At 40.7% G+C, this 19,220-nt stretch overlaps 1 protein-coding gene across 6 annotated transcripts in view; it reads left to right on the plus strand.

Annotated features, from left to right (window-relative positions):
• Foxn3 (forkhead box N3) overlaps window positions 1-18,804 on the plus strand; it is a 381,623-nt gene extending 362,819 nt beyond the window's left edge. For all 6 annotated transcript variants that reach the window (XM_003472469.5, XM_063241447.1, XM_063241448.1 and 3 more), the window contains one exon: window positions 12,005-18,804. In XM_003472469.5, coding sequence (XP_003472517.1) covers window positions 12,005-12,566 — 562 coding nt within the window. In that variant the 3' untranslated portion in view covers window positions 12,567-18,804. The remainder of the gene's footprint in view (window positions 1-12,004) is intronic.
• Window positions 18,805-19,220: the final 416 nt, after the last annotated feature.

Raw genomic sequence — 19,220 nt, forward strand, 5'->3', positions numbered from 1 at the left:
GTGTTTCATGCCCCAAAGAAAACCATCCTAAAACGTTCATTTAGCTGGGCATGAGAGAGATATGAGGTCAATTCATCCGTGCAAATCAAGCATGTGGCCCTTTTCCATGAGCTTGAGTCTTTGAACTCTTCCAGCAAACCTACCTGCTTATGTTACAATGGATGTCACTTAGTGTTTAGCTCAGACTTGGTGTCGGTGTCGGGACCTGATGATGAGGCAAGCTGGTAGGAATTAGCATAGGGATAGGGTATAGATAAAACTATGTATCCTTTCTGCTAACTCAACATAGAAATGTTTTCTAAATATACATTCAAAGGGTCTTATCCTCATACTTCTCTACAGCCTTTCATGGTTATCTTCAGATCATTAATTCTTGAGTTTATAAGTGATAAACTTTATCCATGAAGCCAAAATACCAATCCTTTTGCCTCACTTTGTGGAACATACTCTATTTTCCGTTGCTTTCTTAAATCTTTCCTGTCCCAACTCTTAGTTTACCTTTCTGATAGAGAAGTCGTGGAGACTGGAGATTATTTTTGCTTGGAGCAACAATATATTTTCATTAGCAAATTCTAAATACAGACTTTAGATGTGTTGTCTTGACCATACTTTTGAGTGCCTTTAAGCTTAGCATTTCCCATGCATCCAGCCATCCCTTCTGGAAGAGGAGCCAGGGACTAGAGTGGCCTTTGGCAAGACCTGCCTCCTAATTTTGTTACTCCTTGGTAACACATGATCACAGATTTCCCTGATTTGTCCCCTCTAAAGGCATTCTTTTAAATACTGGTGGTTTCCCACTGGTAGTGTCACATTAGGAGATAAAGCTCTATAGCTAGGAAAAAGTGTTGTTTCTGTTCAGAGCTGCTTCTTAGCCAACCCCTCTGGCAACAGGCAGGCCCAGTCAGGGGACAACAGCCACACCAGAGGACTGAGCAGAGAGCCTGGAAGTTTCTGTTCTCCAGGTAGAAAGCTACTGACCATGTCACCAGCGAGTGACCGACAGAACTCAGAGTGCCCCAGAGGAACCAAGTGAAGGAACAAAAGGAAGAGGTTGGAATGGTGAGCCTTTGGAGTCATAGCTCAGGCTTCTGCTGAGTGGGGCCTGGGATACCCCATGTCGGAGGTGCATATTGGTACATGGTCTTGTGAATGTTGGAAAACCCAGACTGGATTCCACAGCTGCCTCAGCGATGAACCACTGCTGCTGATGCTGCTGAGGTGCAGAGGCATTGCTGGGACTCGCAGAATGCGCAGGTCAGAGCTGGTCCCTTCACCATCTACCACTGTCGCAGTGTCTCTAGCACCACTGTTGGTGGAGCCAAGTGGGAAAGCAAAGTGTAGTGTACAGAATCCCACCCAGCCACAGCGTATGAACTAGATGAGGAGGGTGAGCTTGAGGCTGAGGGATAATGGCCTTCTAGTGGCGCAGTTTGCTAAGTGTCCATCCATTGTGGAAGTATTCATAGTCTAGTAACTTTCCAGAGCCTCATAGGAGTTTTGAACAAAATAGTTCTGGTAAAATATTCAAATGTTCACAGAAACAAGACAAAGAAAGCTCCTATGGCATTTGCAGAAAGTTGTCTATTAATTCTGCACCTGTCACATTAGTTTGAAGGGAAATTAGAGGACGAGAGTTAGTAAGCTCCGCAAGACTGGGACGCTGTATCTCTGCCTGCTTTTCATAGGGCAAATAGGCACTGAGATGCTTTCAGAAAAAAACAGAAATACAATTAAGTGGTCATTTGCAGAACTGGTGTCTGTAACCTATTAAGATGTGTTTGGGGGGGAAATTATTTAGTTCTTTCCTTTTCATTGTAATTTTTAAATTTGGCTAAGTGTTCATCAAACCTAAATTCAACTGGGGTCAAAAGAAAACCAATTCAGGGAAGAATAGAGCAGCAAGCAGCGGAAGGATGTCGTCAGCCAGACCTCAGGGCAGTGCACACACAGGGAATCCTGCAGGGCAGTTGGGAGGTGGGTCCCAGTATTTATAGGAGCTGCTGCTTGGAGAGTCATTAGCACCCACTAAAGACCAATTTCCTCCTCTCCTTTGTTTGACAGGTTTTCTGTGTGAGTCTAAGCACTTCTCCTTAAGTGAAAATATTTGTCTTTCAGGGTTTTCCCCCCCTGGCTGAGTGGCAAAGGCCGTGTTTGTTTGTCTTAACTCTGAAACTGTTATTGACATAGATGAAGTGTTACTTTTATTAGCTGATCATTACACAGCTTGTATTTGCTGGGTTCCTTTGCATATAATTATGATGTGAAATCTCCTTGTAAGAGTATCTGTCAATAGTGTAATTGACTTTCCCCTGTTGACTTTTTACTCAATAACCTCCAAGACTGGCCCATCCTTAGACATTGGAAATCTGCTTATTTTGAAATTTGCCTCAGTGCAAAGTACTCAAGATACATCGTCCTCAAAAGAACTGCTCACACATTTTAAAGTTTTATGCCTGTATCTTCTGCTCTTTTCCCAGTGAAATTTGCTTCATGGAAGGATAATTTCTGACATTTTTTAGAGAGAGGAACCCAGATTTCTTGAATTCATAGCATTATGGGCCACCTCTCACTCAGGGATCAAAGAAACTTTGCCTGGGCCATTCTTGCTTCTAACTTTTAGGGCTATATTTGATCCCCATGTGATAAAGAAGATTAAATATCCCAGATTGGAAGAAAACAGATGGGAGGCGGGGCCTTCATATGGCAGGAGAGCCCAGAAATCATGCACATAAACTCAGGAACCAAGTTTCCTGAGTCCTTATTCTGTGGCTATGGGACTTTCAGCAAGTAAGGAAACCTGTACCTGTCTCATGAATTAAGATTCACACACAGTTATGTGCTTAGCATGTAGTACACATTAATACAGAAAACCTACTGGATGCACCCAGTCTGCTCCCCATAGGCCTTCTTGGGTCTCCTTCCTGAATATCAAAAGCTAAGCCCCAACCTTCAGGAGAAAGCTTAGCTTGGACTTCTTCCACTTCAGCCTGGTATAGATTTGTGGCAAGGCAGTCGACTTTGAGGGATGATACCTGGCCTACACGTCCAGACATACATGTTATAAAATTGTAAGAAAGTCCCACCGAATCACCATGTAAGGGTGCTTGCTTTTATTTGGATCTCTAAGGAGCTAAAAGAGAGCTACAATTCCCACTGAACGTGAAGTGAGCTGACCATTCATAGTTCTATTGTGACATAAAAACCTCAACTTAAAAAGAACATTTTGTTAGCATATGTTTGCAATACATAATAAAGTTATTCACCATGGGCTATTTGTAGGTCTGCGTTGCACTTCTTTATAACTTTTCTCTTCCGCTTTCCCTCTCCTGTATCCTGTCTCCCTTGATCCCCAGATCAAAAACATCATTTCTTAAAGCCATGTCAAAATGGAATCATCATTCAAATATTACTTGGTTTCTCTTTATGAGAAAGCCAAAATGTAAGTAAAAAGCAAAATAAAAGGTAAATCATAGGAAATAGGGAGATAGATCTTTTGCAAAAGGGAAGGGAACTAAGTGATGAGAACTAAGTGATGTCTTCCCCCTTGAGAAGATTCTGGTACCAAGAGTGTAGGAAGCTGGTGACCATCAGTATTGGGACAGGCTTGTGGTTTGATGAGGGGACGTGGAGGAACATTTGACACTGCTCTTATTGTTCATTGTGTTGTGTTTGAAAGGCCATACACATGGCCTTCTCTTCTGAAATCATGGCCTTTGAAAGTAATTACAAAACTCAGTATTAAATTATGCTTTGTGGTAGAAGAGGAGAAGACACTAAGTGTTTAGGTTTAAGGAAAAAGCACACCAGTCAAACAGCACATCCTGAGATCCCTCTGCCCCAGCAAATTTTCTTGTGTGCATCTGAGACTGCATCATAGGAAACGCACTTCTATCATGAGACTAATTATTATTAGTCTTACAGACTTATTAAGTTTGGAATCCATCTAGAGGCAGGGTGTGAATCAGAGATACACTTAAACATTTCCCAAATGGGTAATCAGTTATCCCAGCATCATTTATTAAATTGCACCCCCTCCCTACTGACATGAAGTGCCAGATGTGATATATATCAAATTTCTTTATATTGGGGAGGGCGCCTGGTCCTGTCTCACATTTGTCTTGTTCTGTTGCAATACCACACTGTCTGAATTACTCTGTCTTCACAGTAACTCTGAAGCCTCTGCCTTGGGTCACACAGGTTCTCCCAGCTTGTTGTCTTTTTTTAAGTGTCTGTATATTCTTGACTCTTTGTACTTAGATTCAGCTTGGTGAATTTAAAAAAAATGGACTGGGAGAGGTAAAAGGAAAATATAGCAATATATTGAATCTGTGGGTCATACTGATGGGAATAACCCCATATTAAATCTATTAATCAGTGAACATGTATCCTTCTCCATTTATTTAAGTCTTCAGTATTGCTCATTACAACTTTATGGTTTTTTCCCTAAAGGTCTTAATCACCTTCATCAGGTTTCTTCTACATCGTCTAGGTTCATTATTTTCTCTTGCTGTTACAGATTTTACCAACACAGATGATGTATTTTCTGTTTGCTGCTTTGATACAGGGAAATGCAGCTGATTCCTCAGCATTGACTTTTCCCAGCCACCTTGCTAAATAAGCTGCCCTAGTAATTCTAATAGTTTACCTATGTACAAAAGCACATCTCCTGCAAAGAACTGTAGGTTTATTTTTCCTAATTCTTTTTCTTGTCCTATTGCACAATCTAGGACTTCTGAATAAAGTAATAATAATAGAAGTCTTTTTGTTATTTCTTATTTTAAAGAGAGCCATGCTGTTGACTCATGACTAACAGATTATTTGTTACTGGTATTTGAGGAAATGATTTTGTAATAATTTCCTTGTATTCTTAATTTTTTGTGATATTTATCATGTATAGTTGTTGAATTTCATCAGAAGTATTTGCATCGTTTAAGATAGCTATAAAAGTTTGCTTTTTGTTTACTATGGTAAATTATATTAACACCTACCAATGCCAAAAAAACCCTTTCATATCTTTGATTATGATACATTATATCATATATAATATACTTGATTATATATGATATATATTATATTTGATATATATAATATTTGATATATATAATATATTTTATTATGATATTTTTATATTTTCCTAGAACTGATGGGCTAATACTTTGTATATTAATTTGTTCATGCAACACACTTTTGCAGCTCTGTCTTCATCTGGTTTTAGTGTCAAGATTGTACTTGCCTCATAAAATGAGTTGGGCAGTATTCTTTCACTCTTAGATTCTCCAAAAGAATTTATGTAAAATTAGAATTGTCTATTATATTCTTGATGGACCTTGATTGCAAAACAATCTGGGCTGGTGTTTTCCTTGTAAAATGAATAATTATTAGTTTATGGAATGACATGTTTTTTATTTCCCTTTGAAAACCACTTGTTACTCTAAGAATTTGTCCATTTCCCCTTGGTTTTCAAATATATTGGCTTATTCTCAGTGTATCTTGCCATCTTTTGGAACATCATTTGTAATTGTGACCTGTTTTTATTTCTTATTTCACTTTTAACTTTGTTTGGTTAAGTTTCCCGTAGGTCTCCCCATCATCCTCTTATTAGCTCTATTTGCATTTGTTCTCACTAATTTTTGCTGTTTATAATTTCCTTCACTTTCATTCTACTTTTTGTGTAGATCAGTTACTTTTACTTTTCAGTCTTTTGTCTTTTGCTATGAAAGCTTAAGGCTATAATTTTGTTCAAACTACTGCTTTAGTAATATCCCACAAGTTTTATTATCTTTCATGTCATTACTGTAAAGCATTAAGTATTTTCAAATTTCTACTTTGACTTCTTCATTGACTCATGGGTATTTGTAGAAGTGTATTTTTTTTTATTTCCCAAACAAAGAGGAAGTAGTTGTTTCTTATGTTTTAGTTACCTCTTTAGCAATGACAGTTAATATCAATGCTTTGTGATCAGAGACTGGACCATTACACTACAGCTTCTTTGGAATGTGATGTTATGACTGTCTACTCATAGTGATCTAGTATAAATAATATATGGTCTGGTATAAATAAGTATTTTAAAAGGTATTTTGCCTGTGCTTCAAAAGAATAGAGCTTTTCCATTGTTAGCACATTTTCTGTGTGCATTGTCTTTTAGGTCATATCTTGACAGCCATCTTTTATGTGTGGTGTGTGTGTGGTAGAGTACATACCAACTGAATACTGAGAGTGATATATTAAATCTCCCATTACAGCATGGATTTGGCTGCTCCTCTTTGTAATTCTTCAATTTTAGGAGTAGATATTTTGAAGGTATTTTATTGGAAGTATGCATGTTTAAAACTGTTCTGTCTTCCTGGTGAATTAAACCTTTATGAATGTTTAATGCTTCGTCTGTAGCAATGATTTTTTTTTGCCCTAAAAATCTATCATTTCATTTTAGTATTGCTACACCAACACGATACAGTTTTCTCATGTCTTTTAATCTTTGTGTGTCCTTTTTTTAAAGTTTTGTTTCTTATAAACAGATGCCTTTGTAAAATCCATGTTAATTATGTGTATTTTTAGCTGAAGATTTTTAGCCCATGTTTATTGAGGTACTTGGGTTCATTTCTACCATCTTATTTGGCATTTCTATTTGCTCTACTTTTTCTAAATTCTTTTTCCTTTCTAACATTATTTTAAATTGATTGAAACTCTCCCATTTGTCATTCCATTTCTTTCTCCTTAATGATTTGGAAGTTATACATTCTGTTTCTGTTCTTTTCCTGTTGATAGTAGAACTTTTAACATGAATATTTTAAAACATTTAAAGTTAATCAATATCTTTAACTTCTTGATCGATACAAGGCCTTTGGAATGCTTTAGCTTCAATTCTCTCTACCACCTAGACGATATGCTACATTTGTCTAATACTTTTGTTCTAGTTTGGTTTTTTTTTTTAAGCCACTTAGTCATTAGTATTATTGGGTCACCCAGTCGATATTTGCTTATGTTTTTCTTTGATAATGTTTCTTCTCACATCTCAGGCATTTCTTTTTAGATCACTTACCTTTTATAAAATTCTCTAAAGTAGCTTCTTAAGAAGTTCCTATACTGAGGGTGTGAAGTTGAGGCCTTGAATGTCTGTCTGAAAATACGGGGGCTTTTGCACCTTTTTTTAGAAAATGGTGTTAAATTGTAGGTTGGCAGGTTTTTTTCCCCCCTCTCATCTTGAGATACCTCCACCTGTTTCACTTGATTTAGATTAATACTTCTCTTTCGATGATGTGTTTTGTTTCTGCTGCTTTTAAATCTTTTCTTTGTCTTTTTTTTTTTAATCCTCTAAGGTAGTGTTTTCAGAATCCATGGTTCACAAGCCCCAGTGGGCTGTTGTACCATTGAAAGCTCTAAAAGTGTCGCAACCACTGCTCTAAGGCTTGATAATGATGTATCTAACTATGGATTTCATCTTATTTATCCTGCTTGGGATTCGTTGGCTTTCAACTGGAAAACTTCATCAAAACTAGAAAATTTCCAGCCATTTTCTATTTACATATTACATCTCCCAAGTTTTCTTTGTACGCTGGAACCCCAGCTCGATTTATCTGGGCTCTCTTTACAGTGTCCGATACCCTCCAGCCTTTCTCAGAAGTGTCCATCTCTTTGTCTCTCTGCTGCATTTCTTGGAGTATTTTGAGATCCATCTTCTAACTCACTAATTTTTCTCTCTCAGCATTTTTAATTCCAAGGGTTATATTTTTTAATCTCTAGAGCTTCTATTTGGTACTTTACAAAATCTGCGTGCTTAGTTTGTAAAAGTCTGTTCTTCCTTTCCAGTGTTTTTTAGTTCCCTCTTTATTTCTTTAAATGTACCAGCTGTACATTGTATTTACTTATTTCCACATTTGTAGTCCTTGCAGTTCACATTTGGTAGTTTCTTTTTCTGGTGTCTCTTGCTGAGGGTGGCTTATTTCCTTTATGTTTGATGTTTTGTTGTTTGTTTTTTAATGAACCTGTGCTCTGTTCACTATTGTCTATGGGAATTCACTGTGGCTTGGATTTAAAGCATATTCTTCCAGAGAGGACTTGCTTTTAAAGCTTGTGATATAAGCCCAGGGGACCAATATAGCTCTGGAGGCCACTTTGGCCTCCCTGGGGAGTCATCAATACCAACAAAGCCAACAAAATCAGGCCCAACCTCTACCCCTCACGTAAGTCTGAGCCACAGTTGTAGTGCTAAGCACTCGCTCCAGAGATACCCTGGCCTCCTCCTCCTCACACCACAGTTTTCTTTTACATTTTTCATTTGTGTGTGTGAAGTTCATTTGGTACATGCATGTCTAGAGGGATATCTGAGATTCCCTTTATTTCCTAGTGAGTCCAGCAATATCTTTAAAATATGCTTGTATTTTACTGGGGATCCTTTTTATTATAGTCAGATGAATACCTTTCAGAAGCCTCTCCTGCCACCTGGTTGGAGGTGGAAACCTCTTGTCATCTCTTCTTGACCTTGTTTTTCTCTTTGTGGTTGATTTGGGAGAACAGTGTTCCACTCACTCTGGTCCCCTGCTTTCTGTAATCTTACCGATTCTGTCTGCCTTCCACATTTGGCAAAAGATCAGTCTTCATTTCAGTGCCCGAGGAACACTGCTACCCCAAGTAATAGCCTGAGACTTAAAGCCACCAGTTCTAGAGAAACCCTAGGATACCAAGTAAAAAGTGGTGTCAACACATGCCATTTATCTGTAATTAACTTGTAGGAAAAAAGCAGCAAAGTGGCCGTGCCTGAGCATCAGTTTAGACCTTGACTCGTTGGTTCCAAATATCACTTGTTCTTGGCTTGAACTAGTGTGAGTTCTCACTATCTGTGCCCAGTATTTCCCATCTCGTTGACTAGAGGATGGCTATCAGATTTTACTTGCGATTAATAGTTTGTGGTTCTGTTGAACTATGTGCTTTAAACTCTAAAGGCCCTAGTAAAATCAGGTTGCCTTTCACTCATGCTAATTTATGTTCACGGTAAGTATCATGATGTGTAAATGCAGCTCACACTGAAAAATTGCAGACATTTCAGATGTATTATATGTTAATGTTAATGAGTGGCTATTTGAGGAGGTGGTTAGAAATTCACCTTCCAACATGTTCAGAATGGCTGGTTCCTTTTAAGCATTTGGTGGCCTGCAATGACAATTCTTGCAGCAGGGAGTATTTGACACCAGCTCAGTGCAGCTGGCTTGCACCATCATGAATCACATTGCACCAAGTTATTAATAATGGAAGGAGCTTGTCACTTCCTGCTGAGTTTTGAGTGTAATTTATGGATTATGAGCCCATGCTGAAATCTCAGAGAAAGTTAATTTCATCAAATGAGAAAGAAGTATGTTTATATTTGCACTCCCTGAAGTTATGTCTGTATGTTTGTTTTATCTAGAAATACTGTGAATGTTAGGGATTGGTTTCCCGCCTTCAAGGAAACGGGGAGTAATGTACATTCCCACTTGAGCTGCCTTTTAGAACTAGTGAGGCCACTCTGGACAAGTCTTAGGCTTCTGTGAGTTTCTGTCTGTTCATCTTTAGAAGAAGGAGGCAGAAATTGTTCCAGAGTGGCTTGTGGTCTCTTTGTCCCCAGAAGCCTGATCCTAACAGATGCCAGAAACCCTGCCCTCCACAGCTTGAAGTCAGGGACCATGGAGTAATTTTCTCATTTATTCTGCTGTCATTCATGGCATCTCTTCCTGAAGAAAGTTCTCACGTGAGCCTAATGGGTCTGCAACATGGCCCTAATACTGGTAATCGCCCTATTTAAGAAAAAGAGACAAGTTCTCATGTGTAAAGTCTTTCCTCTTATAATGGGATAGAGCTAAAATTTAGTATCAAATACTTTGATTCTACCACCCCTCCTTCAAACTTTTCATTTAAGAAAATTTCAAATTTACGGGAAAGAAGAGAACAAAACGCAAAGCGCATTACATAACATTCACTGAGATTCACTAGGAGCTGGCTTTATGGGTTCTTTGTCTTACTGCCTCCTCTCCCAGTCGTGGCTTTCTCCTTACCCTGTGTGTTCAGAGAAGGGTCACACTGCTAAACCATCAGGATCAGTACAAACATAGGTCCCAAGTTAAAACAGAAGATAAGGATCAGAATGGATTTGTTGAAAGTCAAACAGCCCAGTTCACTTGTCCTCATGTAGTTGGGCTCCCTAGGTAACTGTATGATCCTAGTTTAGTCAGCTAATTATTTTGGTATTTCCCACTAGTTCCCTTAAACAACAGTGATCAGGAGAACTGTAAAAGAACGCTTTCCAAGATGTTTTCATTTGCTTTAACAAAAGTGAAGAGCTGGCTGCATAATTGTCACATTTATCAAGTTTCGTATTTGGTAGCACCTCCAAGTCACCTTTTACTATAGCTATTTTTATGTGCCTAAGAAACAGGAAGTCTGCAAAAAAAAAAAAAAATGCATCGAGAGGGGCCAGTCCCCAGAGCTCAAGGCCCTGTGCCCAGGCAAGCCCTTGAGGAATTCTCTCATTACAGTCCCTTTGCTCCCTGTGCTGCATTCCCGTAAACCTCTTGACCAGGCTAGGAAGAGAAAATAAGGCAGCTCCAGGAGAGCACATCACAGCAACCCGAAGTGGAAGGGATGCAGTAGCAGGAGGGGACAGCAAGGAAGAATTAACCACTCAAAACCTTCCTCTGTGCCTGCGGCTTGTCATTTCATCTTCACACAGCCCTAGAAGGTTGATGAAGATGTTGAGATTCCAAATTGTAAAACAGCCCGTTTGCACAGCCGTCAATTCCAAGGTCAGGTGCCACATCCTCGTGAGAACTTGCCCCCTAGCTCCTGTTCTCCCATCTAGCGAGAGGCAGCCCTTCCTTCCTACACATACTCATCCCTCTGATTTCCACCTGCTCACAGCCATGTGCTGGGCACGTCAGAAAGACAGCTGCCACCCAGATGCATAGAGTGTGTGGCCTGACCAGGAGGAAGCCTTCAGCCACCACTCCATGCCATGCTAACACAGGCCCTCAGCCCAAGCATCCTGCGAGGTGAGTGTAGTTACTCTTCCCACTTCACTCGTAAAGGAGCTGAGTACACCACCCAGACACAAAAACAGTCCAAAGCCCAGTGAGTGCCACAGGCGGCCTCATCATAGGGAAATTGCAAGAAAAAGCCTATCCTTGTTGCTGAGACCACAACCGTGGCAGTCAGATTTTGATTCCAAGCTCAGCTTTTCTATGAAATAACTGTATGACTCTAATGAAATCACTCACCTTTCCTAGACCCAATTTCTGGTCTGGAAACAAGGATAATCTGGTGCACTTTACGGGGTTAAATGTGATCATCAGGACAGGCTCAGCAGGGCATCTGGCTGTGATAGGTTCAAGAAATGGTAACTCACTGCTCTCCTTTGTGATCTAACCTGGACTTGCTCTGATAGACTGTGGTATCTTCTCGACAGCTTCTGTGTCTGATCCAACCGGGATCCTCCCTAAGGTCATGCATTTCTATTAGGTTCTCAGTGAATATTGGTTCGTTGAATGAGGGAGGCAGGGAATGTGAGTGAATAGCTGTCACCACATGGCAGGTATCTCTTTTTGCTGAACACTGGATTTAGCTTTCTGACAAATGCGTCTTAATGCAGCAGCTTTGGAAGAGAGCATGCTTTTTCCTTTGAAGTACCCAGCCAACGTCATCTGGTGGTATCTGACTCCATGGAGCTGGCAGCTATGCAAAACTACACACCTGGCTTTTTAGGGTTTAATGTAAGAGATAGAGCATCCACTGCTGTCACTTTAGCAGGTCATTTTAATGACTCAACCACACAAATTGAGTGAAATGCCCAGGATGGGAGATGAGTGGTAAAGTTCAAGGTGTCAAGATTTAAGACCCTGTCTTCAGATCCACCCTTTGCCCAGGTTTTTCGGTGGGTAGCTGGTGCTTGCACGCAGATGAGCTACTGGGTGTTCCTGTCGGAGTTCTAATCTGTGTCCCCTTTCTGTTTCCCATCCCTCCCCATGTCCTCGCCCTGCAGGAATGGCATCACCAGCTGCCGGATGCGGACTGAGAGCGAGCCATCATGCGGCTCCCCCGTGGTCAGTGGAGACCCCAAGGAGGATCACAACTATAGCAGTGCCAAGTCCTCCAACACCCGGAGCACCTCACCCGCCAGCGACTCCATCTCCTCCTCTTCCTCCTCCTCCTCGGCTGACGACCACTACGAGTTTGCCACCAAGGGGAGCCAGGAGGGCAGCGAAGGCAGTGAGGGGAGTTTCCACAGCCACGAGAGCCACAGTGAAACGGAAGAGGATGACAGGAAGCCCAGCCAGAAGGAGGCCAAGGATGCTCTGGGGGACAGCGGGTACGCATCCCAGCACAAGAAGCGCCAGCACTTCGCCAAGGCCAGAAAGGTCCCCAGCGACACGCTGCCCCTCAAAAAGAGACGCACAGAAAAGCCCCCAGAGAGTGACGACGAGGAGATGAAAGAGGCAGCTGGGTCGCTCCTGCACTTAGCAGGGATTCGGTCCTGTTTGAATAACATCACCAATCGGACGGCAAAGGGGCAGAAGGAACAAAAGGAAACCACAAAAAATTGAAAACAAGTCACTGATTTGTTTTGAACTTATGGCCATTTGGTTTCAGCATGTCAGGAGATTTCTAATGATTTGTGGCAATATCAGCAATTTTTTTCTTTTTCTTTTGGTTTGGTTTTCTTTCTTTTCTTTTCCTTTTTTTTAATTTGCCCCCCTCTCCTTTGTTTTGGACCCTTAAGAATTTTATGTTTAAAGGAGATTGAAGCCATAGAACTCATATTGACACTCAGCTGTTTTACAAAAGCTTTTCATTATCTGAAGACAAAACCGAAAAAAAGCCAAAATTACCATTGCTTCCTACAGCCTGTCAGAAACACGTGGCTGAATCCGCAGGGATCTCAACTTCAATACCATGGGAACACACACACAGTACCTAGAAGGCACGTGTGCAAAGTAGTCATCGTTCAGACCCAGCCCTTAGGTTTAAAAAATCAGATGTTTCTCCAATTATATTCACTGAGTCAAGGCATATTGGAGAGAAGAAAGAACCCCATGTCCCCCTAGGAGCAGACCCAAGCAAGTGGTACCCAGCATCCCAGTGTGCCAGGAAGGCCCTGGGCATTGCCACGCAGTGATCACAAGGGCTCTGCTCCCAGCCTTCTGTGCCCCCTTGGTCTTGAAACCTGGTAACATCTTACAGGCTGAACATGGGACTCTTCAGATACATCAGGTGTCAGTGACTAAGGAGGAGAAACGGGGTGCATTTTCAGTGATGATGCTAATTAGTGAATTATGTTCTCTATTAAATTAAGAAAATGTTCTAAAAGCCATAAGCCTAAAGGTTGGCCCTACATGTGCACATGTGGACACACACACACACACACACACACACACACACACATACACACACAAAACACACGCAATATGAGACTAGGAGAAAACTGGCCATGTCTTCTTACCTGCCCAGGTGAAAAGCAATCAAGCCCAACAAATTACAGTAGCTGTTAAGGAAGGAAATTATGGTGTAGATTCTTTTTCTGTCTAACAAAAGTATTTGATCCAAATGAAGAAAAAAGAAAGAAAAAAAACTACAGAACCTGCCATTTAGTGTTGTGATATATTTTTAAAAGATTTAAGGCACATTGATGGTCATAAACAAGTAAAACATGACAAAAAAATAAACAAAATAATAACTCCTATACTGCCCTCAAAAAAAGGAGTTTGCAATTAATGTCAGTCAGGATTCATCTTCGCAAAATCAGTGATTTTCCATATTCAGCCAATGTAGCCAGCAGAAATTTCTAATCCACAATGCATGGATTCCTTCGAAGAAAAAAAAAAAGAAAAAGAAAAAAATGACAAAAACAAACTTTTTTATTCAAAAATAACAAAGTTCTTGTAAGGTAAATAATGTATTTAGCATGAAGCATGAATTATTTTCATATAAATATAGAAATAGAGAAAAGGCTATGCCTCTAATTTTTAAGCCCTTAGGCTTAGAGGTTCTTTTGTTTTCTTTCTCTTTCTTCCTTTCATTCTTTTTCTTTTTCTATTTTTTTTTCTTTTTTTTTTTTTTTCTTTCGGATTATTTTGTTTTGGTGTTTTGAAGCAGGTGTTTAAGGTTTAACCTTCTTCAGGGACAAATTCTGACTGTTGGGGAACTTACTCTGCAATATAAAAATATCTTCATGCTCTGGTAGGGCTTGGATGGTTGAACTCTACACTGCCTTGTCTGCACTCAGCCCCCGACCCCCTCTGATTCTCTGCTGAAGAGTGTGTCCTTTCTCTTTGTCTTTATGTGTTTAACATGACGCAATAATTTGAGGGCAAACTTAGTAGTGAGTGTGTATGATAGAATCAAGAGAATTATGGGACGCTTACTTGAGAAAATCATTACCATGATTTGGTTGTAGGAAAAAAGGCAGTGAATAATTATGCAAATTCACCAGAAGGGGAAACATGCTAATGGGCCTTATTAGGTGAGGGTACAAGATACACAGTACCTGTGAAGGAGGAAGTGAGCCGCTGGGCGTTAGGAAGGCCAGCCCCAGATGCCATTTCTCAGTAAGAAGGAAAGGGCTGACCTTCTCTAACACCTCAGCACACTAACCAACCTGGAATTAAGACCACCTAGATTGTGAGAGCTGAATTTAGACAACCAGACAATATCACGCAGACCAGAAACTCCTGTTATCTTTGCCTAAAAAAAAAAAGAAAAAGAAAAATTTTTTTTCTTTTTCAGAGATCCAAAGAGAAATCTCTAAAAGGATATGATCTTCCATCCAGATGGAGGGAAGTCATAAAATATAAACAGAAACACCCACAACCATGGCTCAGGATCTGATGGCTGAGGAGAAGGAGGGAAATGAGGTGACCTTGAACTTGTAAAAGGAGAGATTTGTGAGCCTGAACCAGGCTCATCTGGCAGGACTAGATACTGTCCTCCAGGATACTGTCCTACAGGACTCCATCAGCTGGGACATTGGGAATTAACTGGTGCATTCCCCAAACCTACTGCTCTGTGGGCCGCTGATGAGAGAAACTAAAAGATATCTACACCTGTAAGGAAGGTGAAATAAATTCTTTACCTACCCTGACCTTGGATACATCCAGCATATTAAGGCAAGGTGTAGATGGGAAGATGGGTGTGTTTTTGCAGCGCTCTGTTCCCTCTTTCTCCCCAAGTTTCTGACACCCTAAAAGCCATCCACAGCTCTGAAACCTGAGCCACACTTTGATTTGTGCTGTCAACTGACCAAGCCCGAAAGACCACCACCACCTCAGTCGCCCACACCCAAGACATCCCATTCAGACTCCCTCCAGAAGGGCAGAGGTGACCATTCAGCGCTGTTTCTGGCAGGGGACTTCTTCCAGTGAGAACCCCACAGTGGCTGTCTCCCCTCATTTCATTTTTCTAAAGGGGCAGAGAGGCCTCTTTTAGAAAAGAATAAAATGCAATGTGTGTGATTTACTTTTCTGATCTCTTTGAGAAATAGAGAAATATCTTGTAAAAGTGTGTTCTTAACTCCAGAACCACTCTTTTTGCATAAATACCTCATCGGGCAGCTTTCTAAGTGTTATTTTCCTGAGCCTCCCTTGGCATTTTTGTCAGATCTTCTGGAAGACTTGTTGGGGAAACTTTAGTGAGGGTACTTTTTTTCTATTTTTTTCCTTCTGTTTTTGGAGGCATATACATTATGCATAACCAAAACAACGGCTCAATTGTGTTTAACTTTGTATTTTGATTGTTAAGGGAAAAAAAAAATCAATATGTATGTGGCTGTTTGTAGTGACTTCATTACGGAATGAGGTTGTTCGTGTCCTTAACAAGCCAAGGGGCAAAAGGCACCCTCTCTTATCCCCTCCTCCAAGAGCAGTAGAAAATTTAAGCACAAGCCTATTTGTGAAAGACTATTTTGCTTAAGTGTAATTCACTTTAGTCTTGGAATTCCTTTCCAAACGTCAGGTGTTCTTTTAGCTTCCAAACTAGCATATGTATCCATTAGTCTGACAGATTCACCTGAACTGTTCAGGGTGTGGTGTTTTTGCTTCATTTCTCCTGCTGGGAGAAGCGGGGATTCATGTGTCATTCCAATATCTCACGCACTCACATGGGGCGGGGTGGGGGGCGCGGGCAACTATAGCAATATTCAACTCAAAGATGCTTTGGAAAACAACCATCAGCACCACAATATCTACAATGACTTGCTATTGGCCCTCGGACACATTTAAGAAGAAAAGACTGCAGCTCTTTTTTCTTAAATGAAATACACGTAGTTATTTTTATCCTACTATAATTGTCTCTTATCTAGTACTCTGTGGAAAAGGTTTGCATCCTAGATATTTTCCCAGCCTTATACCACAACCCCCCCATATACACACTTCCCTCCCCCATCTCTAATCAGTGTACTTTGGAGAGTTCTTTGCTAAGGCCATCTATCTGAAACTTAAAAGGAATCAAACCCGTATTTCAGTAGTTTGAGAAAACCCTGGCCAAGACACCTGGGGCAGTTTGCAGTCTTGGGGCAGAGTTTTAAAGAAGGAATGTGTCAGAGGCCTCCCCCAGGAATGGAGTTTTCTTAAAGAGGCATTCAGTGTGGCTAGTGCCTGCTGGCTGCAGCAGGTGCCACTATGGGACATTTGGGAAGAGGTCACTGTGTTGAATGGTGCCCCTGCCCAAGGGCTGGCACAGGGCAGTGGGCTCTGTAGAGTGGAAGCCGTAAGGATGGCTGTCTGTCTGCTCTGAGTCCAATGCACGAGGTCTGCCCTGCATCATGTGCAGCTGACTCGAGTGACAGGGACTCCTCTGCAGGGCCTCCAGCCTCTTGCAGAAGGGCTCTTTCAGAAGGAATAGGAGTCTGTACAAGTGACCTACAGAGGAGGGCTTTCCCTATGGGATCGGATTAAATTCAATGTGATTTCTCTTTCCCTTTCGACTTTATTCAGATTGGGACTCAGTTCTTTCTGGTGGATCACAGCTGCCCAGATGTTGCGATTTAGTTTTATGTTTCTGTGGAGAAGTATCTTTCCTTTCATCTTCAGGATTTTTTTTTTTTACTTTTTATTTTATTATTTTGCCACCAAAAGAAAACATTGGAACTCTATGTCCCCTCTTGATTGTGACTTACCAGTGTTGACAGTTAAGTCCTTAGTGTTGTAGGTCCCAGCCCACCAATACTATATCAAACACTGTTATGCACATAATGCAGCACTGTGATCTAATTTAAATAATACTTTTTTATTATTTATACTACTATATATAATATACATCAACACTTTTGCTATATAACCTAAGTGATAAACCCCTTTTAGTTACCTGCCAAACTCTGGACTTCAGTTTATATTGCAGTTAACACAGTTACAAAGTTGTAATGGTGTCTCTTTTTTCCTTTGTAATGGAATGTGTAAATCAAAGTATATACATTGTGTAGTGTTCCTGTTTCTTGGAATTTCATGAGGATTTACACACGGCATTCAGTGTTCTATGTAGATCTACCTGCCTCGTGAAGTCATCTGTTGACCCCTCTTCCTTTGAGAGAGTTCCAGCCGCGGTGGGTGACTCTCGCGTCTGCTCTCCTGCTGGTTATTCTTGAATTAAGCACAGACTCGTCAGCTCGGTTGCTTTATCATGAATAATGTGTGTGACCCTGGCGTTCTTCCACAGTCCAGCAAACAAAGTGCTAGCTTCACTGACCAAAAATTAAGGAAGGAAAACACCATTTTTAAAATGATCCATCTTTTAACAGCCGAAACCAATGTGTCTATGGTGCTGCATCTTGCCGTTGTGCTTCTGAAATCAGACAGAGGTGAAAAGACCCTTTTCTGAATTACCGTGAGATGCTCACACTACCCTTCCTGTTGTTTCGTTAGTGTTGAAACCGAGACTATTTATTTGGAATATATACAGCAGTGTTTTTCCACTGTGTTTCATTTGCAAAAGTGGAGAAAAAGCCTTCTCCGCCTTTTGCAAATAGTTGATATTCCATATTGGATTCTCAAAGACTTCGATATGGTGAACCTAGAAATTGTATTTTATCCTTTCATGACTGTGGCCTGAGTTCCCCATCCCCCACCCCTGTTAGAGGAAACGTAGCACACTCTCAGTTAATAAAACGCACCATTTCTTGACTGTGTATGTTGAGGCCATCCAAGCTCATAGCTGATTCAGTAACCAGTTTCATGCTGTGTCATTCACACTCACTACTTAAATTGCCATGGTGAAAATGTGGAGGAAAAAAGTATCCGTGTATGTCTGGGAAGCATATACCTTGTACATTTTTTTATAATCTTGATTCTGTAACATTTCTGAGTTGTGTTTTTGTTTTACAGAAAAAAAGGAAAAAAAAAAACAGTGATAAAGCAATCAGGAAACCAAGAGGTTTACGATTGATGCTTATGGTCAACTGACCTTTGCTGGCCAATAGATCTAGATGGCCAAATTAACTTACAAGAGTAATAATTTTTTCAGAAGCCAATTTTTTTCTGTATGAAACTGCCAATATCATGAATAGAAAGGGAGAACAATAAAGGAGCAAGGAAATGATGTTCAGTTGTGTTTGTGTTAACCTCAAGGAGCAGTTTGGAGATGGGCAAAATCAGCCAGACTCTAGGGACTTGGTGGCGTTGCTTTGGAGGATCCATACTTGCATTTTGCATTCTTCATATGTAATCATATTGCCAAAGACAAACTATTTCATCATTTATTGTAAATAACACTTTCCCCAGACCTACCATAAAGTTTCTGTGATGTATTGTCTTCCAGTTGCAATAAAAATTACTGAGTTGCATCAATTGAAGAAAAGCACTGTGGCGTGGTGTGTGCTCTGTCTCTCTCTCTGCAAATGCTGAGTAAACTCACCTGTCTTCCCTGTGGTGGGGTGGCTGTGCAGGGCTTTGCAGTCTGGTTTTAGGTTCTCAGCTGCACTTCCTGTCCTCATCCTCTTGCATGCTTTCATTCTGGGAGAAGTCACACACCTGTCTGCAAGTACACAATCAGAGGCTGGACTCACCTGTGCGTTTCAGGAATTCCAGCTGTGGTGTGAGGAGCTGTTGGACAGTGGGCCTTCCAGCCAGGGCCTCACAACTTGTGGTTAGATGGAGCTTGCTTTTCATTTAAGAGTTGTCAAATAATAAGCTGACATTGTATTTTAGGACTGGAGCCCAACAACCTCCCAGGAACTGTTTTATGTTACGCCATAATAAAGTACTTGTGGGCAT

Source organism: Cavia porcellus, unplaced genomic scaffold, assembly GCF_034190915.1.
Source record: "Cavia porcellus strain 051 isolate PalLab524CR breed Dunkin Hartley unplaced genomic scaffold, mCavPor4.1 scaffold_31, whole genome shotgun sequence".
Taxonomy (NCBI): Eukaryota; Metazoa; Chordata; class Mammalia; order Rodentia; family Caviidae; genus Cavia; species Cavia porcellus.